Source organism: Tamandua tetradactyla, chromosome 5, assembly GCF_023851605.1.
Source record: "Tamandua tetradactyla isolate mTamTet1 chromosome 5, mTamTet1.pri, whole genome shotgun sequence".
Taxonomy (NCBI): Eukaryota; Metazoa; Chordata; class Mammalia; order Pilosa; family Myrmecophagidae; genus Tamandua; species Tamandua tetradactyla.
In genome coordinates this window covers 94,449,867-94,458,082 of record NC_135331.1, presented here as the reverse complement: position 1 = coordinate 94,458,082, position 8,216 = coordinate 94,449,867, and the positions used below count along the sequence as shown (strand labels likewise).

The 8,216-nt window shown below is 45.4% G+C and overlaps 1 protein-coding gene across 1 annotated transcript in view; it reads right to left on the bottom strand.

Moving 5' to 3' along the window:
- The window catches only part of CMTR1 (cap methyltransferase 1), a 68,949-nt gene that overhangs the window by 6,541 nt on the left and 54,192 nt on the right, over positions 1 to 8,216 (bottom strand). Inside the window, exons 14-19 of the mRNA XM_077161659.1 lie at positions 5,337 to 5,393; positions 3,943 to 4,000; positions 3,371 to 3,439; positions 2,244 to 2,375; positions 1,147 to 1,269; positions 486 to 577 (exon numbers count right to left, since the gene is read on the bottom strand). Coding sequence (XP_077017774.1) covers positions 486 to 577; positions 1,147 to 1,269; positions 2,244 to 2,375; positions 3,371 to 3,439; positions 3,943 to 4,000; positions 5,337 to 5,393 — 531 coding nt within the window. The remainder of the gene's footprint in view (positions 1 to 485; positions 578 to 1,146; positions 1,270 to 2,243; positions 2,376 to 3,370; positions 3,440 to 3,942; positions 4,001 to 5,336; positions 5,394 to 8,216) is intronic.

Here is an 8,216-nt window from a genome sequence, read left to right as displayed (position 1 = left end):
CACCCTACCCTTCTTCACTGGCATCTTTAGTCATGCCCTTCCCTTCCTTCTGATATCTAATTTCACTGTCATCTTTACCATATCAGTTTGCCCTGTCATCCCAAACCAGGGATACCAGAGAACATCCCCTCAGATGAACTGACTTAAATGGGACCACCTAATCACAGGACATGTCCATCAGAGAAGACCTTCTCTCTTTGTACAAGGACACCCTCTTGCTTAACCTTAATACAAACATCTGAGCAGCTGTGGCAAAATGGAGTGAGCTGGTATCTATGACAAATAAGACCCAAGCCCTAGCAAACTCTGAAGTGCCAAGAGTAATTTCTCACCCTGCCCTGGAGCCAGCCAGTGGGTGGGAGAGGGAAACCCTAAGGATGCCCTCAAGTGGGAAGGCCTGGTGTGAGCCAGGCCTCAGGAGGCTGCTGCCCTTATAGCTCCCCTAGCCCACCTCTACCCGTCCTCCCCCTGGCCCCAGGTCAGACCGCTGGTTAAAGTGGTGCTCCCGCACGTCGCTGCCATTCAACACAAGGACATCGAGGATATGGATCGCACTGATCTTCCGCTGGGCCTTCCCCTAGAAAGACAAGGACTTTGCCCACTCTGCCCACCATGGCAGTTTGGCCTCCATTCCACCTACAGCTGGCCAGTGGGAGATCCAAAACTTTGGATGATGAGTCCCTTTGAAATTCAATCCAGTGAGGCTGCCACCACTGTGCTCCTACCCAGGGCCTGGTCTCCTAACCCTCTGCCAACTGCTCCCACTAAATGCTCTGAATGACAACCATACGGTTGTAATAGCCAGGGCTCCTGGGGAAAAAAAATCAAACTGCTTCTTTCCCAAGGGATCTGTTGGTAAAAACTAATCAGCTGCTAAAAAATACAAAGCAGGCCCAACAGGGCCCTCCAGGAACAGAGGTAATCAAGGGCCCCTCCTACACATATGGAGACCATGGTCCTTCTTACTGAACAGACCGTGACTTAGAGCAATTGCTCTAGGAGAGAGAGGGAATAACTCAAGGACTTTCCCCAGCCCTGGGTCCTGGGAAACAGCACAGACAATGTAACCAAGTTACACTGGGGCTCAGCAGTTTCCCAGTCACCCAGCTGGCATGGCGAGAATGCATGAGTAGAACCACCTCTGACCTCCCCTTTCAGTTCATGGACAATCTCCACAGACAGCAGAGTGTCCCGGGGTAGCTCTGTCTTCAGGTCCAGCTTGACCCAGCGGTCTGACTGGCGGCCATCCCATGTGTAGATCTGGGACTTCTACAGGCAAAGAAAAAAGGACAAGTCAGACAGCATGGAGACTGAGGGGTGAGAGGCTCACCACTGAAAATAACTCTTAATAGGAGGCTGTAACATGGGGTTGGGAAATGTCAGAAAAATATGTCTGGGAAAGGTTAAGTTATACTTCCATGATAATGGCAGTGTCATCTGTCACTGCATCAGCAGAAGAGTAGAGATTCTGGCTCAATTCTTTTGGTAGGGAACAGTGGCAGTTCAACATGATTCACCGTTCACTCAAAAGTCCATGATTAGTGGCCCTCAAGAAACATCCAACTTGTGTGTATGTTTGGGGTGGAATTTGGTGAAGGGTCCAAAGAGCACAGAGGGTTTGGAGAAAAAGTTAAAAGGAAAAGTATGAGAGGAAAAGATCAAATTATGTAGAAAGATGTCAGAGTTAAGAAAAGGGAAGGTCTTCACCCAATTCAGTAAGATATAGAACTGCCAAGGCTTTCATTCACTTCGTGTTAGACTCCAAGGGACCCAGATTAAGGGGAAGAAGTGTCTTTGTAAGCTGGAGGATGGCAGAGGGTGGTGGTGGCTGTAGGAAGAAACAGCTGCACATGCCCATGGTACTGAGCATGGTCAACAAGTTAGCCTGTTGATGATCTTGCTAGCTGGAAAGCTCCATCTCTCAAGAAAAGAGGCAATGTTCCCTTCAGCAATGCGAGAGAGGGGGCAAGACTAATGCCTTGCACAGAGGTGAATAAACAAATACATGAGTAAATGAAAGGATGAATGACACATGGGTAACTCAGGAAGAAAGGAAATGAAGTCACAAGAAATACCTTCACTGGGGTCAAAGACTATCCAAGTCAGGACAAGCCTCAGTCCCTGGGTGAGAAGAGTGTGCCCAAGAGCACATGCACCCTGTGTGCCAGGTGGCTACCCAGATCCCCACAGACAGAGGGGGTTCAGCCATCCCAAGCCAGGTAAGAAGCAAGCTGTAGACTCACCCCTAGGCCGATAAGGAACTTCTGCTGACTGCCAGACACCATGCAGCGGTAGTCGAACACCGGACGGATCTTCAATAGCGTTTCGGAGGTGAGCAGCGTGGGCTTGTAGCTAAATATGTCAATCTCAGTGCCCTGTAGCCCCAGGTCACAGGAAAAAGTACTGTTGGGGAAGGATCAGGCACTCTGCATGGCAGCCTGAATGTAGCTTGGCGGGGAGGCTGGGATGGCCAAGGGACAGGAAACACTCGCTCTCTAGGTCATGCTCCCTTGAGCCCCCTTTTCTATCTAAACCATGCACTAAACGGGATGTATTTCCATCGGTTTAGAGTGTTCCTTTAGGACCTATTAGGAGAAGCTGGGAAAGGAAAGAACACAGAGTCCCCAAGTACAGATCGATTTACCAGAGCTATAAGGAAATGTCACCAGAATATAAAAGCTGCCCCTTCACTAAAACTGAAGGCAAGGCTTTTCCAGCAATTGGTCAGAGAGCAGTTAAGTGATCTCTCCACCCAACTCAGAAAACTGTGTACATGCTATTATCTTGAGGCCATCTTGAATCTCATTCTCCAGTCCCTGACTCCCACAAATCAACACACTGGCCCAAGCTTGGGGCCAGGTTTACACAAAGTCTAGGAAAAAGCTGGAGGCCAGAGAGTAGAAAAGACAGGAGACAAAAGAACTCCGAGGACCAGCTCACCAGAAAGAGGATGGGGAACCTGTGATTAGGCCACACCCCACTGCAGAACTGCCCTGACATCCCCTTCTTGGCCATCTGCCCTGTTCCCCTGCCTGAGACTATCTCATACTCTGTCTCCCCTACAGGCAAATCCCACTGGACCCTGAACTTGCCAGGGTGTGATGGCCAGCAGTACCCTTTCAGAAGCAAGAACTTCAAGCATAAGCATATCTCAAAAAGGGAATCGCAAGACAATCAGATGAGTTCTTGGGGAACTCTGGAATCCTATCAAAGCTTCCCAACTGCACCAGCATCAGCCCAGCCCCAGTAGCCCAGCAGCGGTGCCTGAGCAAGCCCTCTGGAGACCAAGTATCTGGGAATTTCAATGATTCTTTCAACATCTATAGTTAGGCCTCTAACTTTTTATTTCCACCACAAATACCAAACTTACCTGGATTAGCTCAAAAAACTTAGATTTCGGGTCTGAAGAAGAAGGAGCAACTCGAGCTTGGTCTGGGATCTGAAAAAAAAAAACAACAAAGAGCTTTGATTTTCAAATGCCCTTTTGACTAAGATGTGTGAGTATATAAAGGTGAGGGAACAGATTCTAACTGGGGAAGAGAAGGTGGAACATAAAAAAAAGGAGGGCAGAAGGCAGGTATGGAGGTGGATAATCTAGTTACCACTCCCTTTCAGACCCTGTGACAGCATATCCCAAAGGCCACCTCCATACCTGCCTCCTTCAGGGCAATGTGTGTCAGTGTTGGTAAACAGAGGCCACCAGTAGCAAAATGAGGCCTGTCCACCCACACTCCTTGTTATTTTCTGGCCCAAACTGGCAGGAAAAGGATCAAGCAAGTAACTGCCAATAATGCTGAGTCGTCTAGCCCTGGAATTCTGTGAGGGTTGGCAAACATTTTCAGGTGTAGGGAACCCCTAAGGAAACAGAGTTGGGAGTCTCTCTCATTCTTCTATACAGCTTTTCTTGCCCTAGGGCAACAATGGACTGGGTGAGATGCTCACCCCCCAGAGCTGGAGGCACTCTTTCCGGATTTCTGCCTGCCGAGGCTCACTCAGGGTCCTGGAAAAACAAAGCAGCAAGTAAGTAAAACTTCCAAGAGGCACAAGAACCCCAGCCTGTGCACCTCTCAGAACCCCAGAGGGGAAACCTGCATAATCAAACATGTCAGTGCACAAAGACAGGCCATAACTGCCATTAGCCCAGGGTGCTTACAACACTTATATGGCTAAGCCTCTTGCAAGACAGGAGCTCAGACACAGAGTCTAATCCCATTCCCTCTACAATGGGGAGAGAGGAAGCTGCCTTCTTGACTATTATGGATGCAAGGTCTCCCATACCTTTCCCCCAGTAACTGATCAGCACCGTCTGCTGACAAAGGCTACATTAAGCCCATCCTGGCAGATGTCACCAGGCTCCTCAAAGTTGAATTAGCTTAATCTCACTCTCAACTCTCAGTCTGGGCCCCCGAACCTTATGTATTACTTGTGTGATGCTACTCTACACCCTATGATGCACTGTTAATAACTTTTCCTGTATCCTTTTCCAGGGTTACTCTAATCTGCCCAAATACAATGTAAACTCTTAGAGGACAAAGTTCATGGCTTCCTTCACAGACCACAGCTGAGTATGAGATAAAAGGGTAGTATTTAAATGTTTAAATGGAATAAACAAGAACTTAAGGGGAATTGTGAAGCAAGATCTTTGCTTGAAATAGGTTGTGCTAGTTTGAAACTGTTTTGTACCTCAGAGGAGCCATGTTCTTTTCCTAATCCAATCTTGTGGGGCAAACCTATTGTTTAGGGTAGAAATTTTTGATAAGATTGTTACCATGGAGAATGTGCCTGTGTTTTTTGATTAGATTACTTCCATGGAGATGCCCAATTGTGGTTAACACTTTTTAATTAGATGGAGATGTGCCTCCACCCATTAAGGGGGGTCTTCCTTAGTTTACTGGAGTCCTTTAAAAGGGGAAACATCTTGGAGTTGCTTCAGACATTTGGAGATGCTTAGAGGGCAGAATATAGAGAGTAGACACCTGGACACAGACTTTTGGATATGCAGGGCCCAAAAGACGTTGCCATGTGCCTTCCCATGAGATGCTAAACAAGTCAGAAGCCAGAAGGATCCACAGGGGCTGAGATAGTCACTTGAAACCAGAAGTAAGGAAAGGATGCAGACTCCGGCCATGTGCCATGTGACAGACATTGGCCTTTCTTGAGTCAAGGTATCTTTATCTGGATGCCTTAGTTTGGATATTTTTATGGCTTAGAACTGTAAACTTGTAACTTAATAAATCCCATTTTTTACAAAAGCCAACCCATTTTTGGTACATTGCATTCTGGCAGCTTTAGCAAACTAAAACATGGGTGAATTCTGAAAAGTGGGCAACACTCACGTATCTTGAACAAAGGCACGAATTTTGGCCAGAGCTTTGATCTGCAGGCTGCAGTGGCTAGAAAATAAAAAAAAAATTATCTGCTCTCAGAAGGATTACCAAAAAGACATCCAAAAGACAGCAAGGCAGTGGCTATCTGTATTTGGGGGTGTGGGTAGGGTGTAGAGAGGTGACAGAGAATCCCCCCCCTCCAGCACACCCTGAGGTGCAGACACACAGGCCTGCTGAAGGCTGAGCGCTGGGTGGAAGAACTCAGTCAAAACCTTCAGGCACTCAAATCCCAAGTCCTGCTAAAAGGAAGGTTTTGATTCTACCCTTAAATAATCTGAAAATAGTGTTGAACTGATTCTAAATAAAGCAACAACAAAGCTCAGACCCAGTTCAACTACAAACTAACTGACTCGACCCATCTACACTAATAATTACCCTTCTCTGGTCATAAGTATAACCCACAACAGTCTCTACTGTTCTTTTATATATGTCTGGCATTTAATAAAAAATTAAGAGACATGTGATGAAGCAAGGAAATGTGAACCATTGATAAGAAAGGAAATAGTTCAATAGAAAAAGACTCAGATGGACCAAATGTTGGAATTATCAGACAGGGCCTTCAAAATATCTGTGATGATAAAAATGTTCAAGGATCTAGTGGAAAAGGTGGTCCACACACGTAAAAAAAATGAAAAATTTCAACAGAGCTATAGAAGTCTTTTAAAAAGGTAAATGAAAATGCTAAACATGAAAAGTATTATTAGAGATGAATTATTTTTATAGGCTTATCATTGGACTGAATGCAGTAGAAGCAAACATCACTGAACATGAAGAGAGGGCTATAGAAATCTGAACTGAAACATAAAGAAGGATGGGCTGGTTTGAAAAGATGTATTTACCCTGGAAAAGCTATGTTTTAATCCTAATCCCATTTTGTAAAGGCAGCCATTTCTTCTAATCCCTATTCAGAACTGTATGTTTGAAACTGTAATAGATCATTTCCCTGGAGATGTGACTGAATCAAGAGTGGTTGCTAAACTGGATTAGGTGCAGATGTGCCTCCACCCATTTGGGTGGGTTTTGATTAGTTTGCTGGAATCCTAGAAAAGAGGAAACATTTTGGAGAATGAGAGAGATTCAGAGAGAGCAGAGAAAAATTACATAGCTACAAGAAGCAGAGAGTCACCAGCCAGATCTTTGGAGATGAAGAAGGAAAATGCCTCCCCTGGAGCTTCATGAAACAGGAGGCCAGGAGAAAAAGTAGCAGATGACGCCGTGTTTGCCATGTACCCTTCCAGTTGAGAGAGAAACCCTGTGCTCACCATGCACTTCCTCACTTAAAAGAGAAACCCTGAACTTCATCGACCTTCTTGAACCAAGGTATCTTTTTCCCTGGATACCTTTGGACATTTCTATAAACTTGCTTTAATTGGGACATTTTCTTGGCCTTAGAACTGTAAACTAGCAACTTATTATATTCCCCTTATTAAAAGCCATTCTGTTTCTGGTACATTGCATTCCAGCAATTAACTAATTAGAACAAGGGAAAAAAGTGAAAAACAAACAAACAAAAAAACCTGCAACATATTAGAGTACCTGAGGTTTGTAGGACAATATCAGATGGCTTAGTGTAAGTATAATTGGAGTTCCAGAAGCAGAAGAAAGACTAGGACAAAAAATACTGACAAGACAATGGCCAAAAATTTTCCCAAACTGATGAGTGAAACCAATCCACAGATTCTAGAAGCTCAATGAACCCCAGTAGAATAAATACAAAGAAAACTACATCTATGATATAGAAAACTATATCATAATCAACCTACTGAAAACAAAAAATACCGAGAAAACCTTGAAAGCAGACACAGGAAAAAAGATACAGGACATACCAGGAAATAATAATAAGAATAATGGTTGCCTTCTCATGAGAACAAGAGGCAGAAAACAACTTATCAAGAAGACAAAACAGTCTTAAATGTGCATGTGCTAAAAACAAAGATCCCAGATATAAGAAGTAAAAATTGACAAAACTAAAGGGTGAAATAAACAAATCACCAATAATAGCTGAAGACTTTAACACCCTTCTCTTAGCAATTGAAAAAATAAATAGTAAAAATATCAGTTAAGAGTTGGTCCGGGCCAAGATGGTGGCTTAGCAATGTGCACGATTTAGTTCGTCCTCCAGAGGAGCTACTAAATAACCAGAAACAGAACAGAACAGCTCCTGGAGCCATGTCAGTGACCGGACACACAGCATACCCCAGTCTGGACAAGCTGGATCAGCTGCGAGCCCCCCCAGAATGGTAAGTTCCCCAAGCCATGGAAGCCAGTGCCCCTCCCCGACAGGCTGCTTCCCAGAGGGGAAAGGAAAGGGACTTCACCAGCAGCAGGGGCTGAGCCCAATCAAACGCCAATTGTGGAATTAATTCACAAATTCTACTAAAAATAGGTCCCCAGCTCAGGCGAACCTGCTCAAAGCAGAGGTTGCTCATTTTTGCCCCGGCACCAAGGGGGCAGAGCAGATGGAAAAAGATAAAAAAAAAGAAACAGAGGTTTTTGCAGCTGTGTTTCTACAAAGGCTTGACTGCCTTTGGATACAGCAGCAGGACTTCTCAGCTGCACCTGCCCCAGGCATAGGCAGTAACGAGCTGATTTGAGGGCTTCTCTGGAGCCTGTGCCTTCCCCAGGGGAGGGGTGAAGCCCAAATCAGGTGGAATCCCTGCCTTAAGGAACTCAAGACACCAGGGCTTGGTAATTTGAAGCCATTAAAACCAGCCAACAATCTCTCCTCTGTCTCCACCACACACCCAGCAGGGAGAGTCTGCCAAAGTTAAAGGTGCCACATCATCTTATGCTGGTGGGACCTGCAGGCAGACAAGTGCCACATACTGG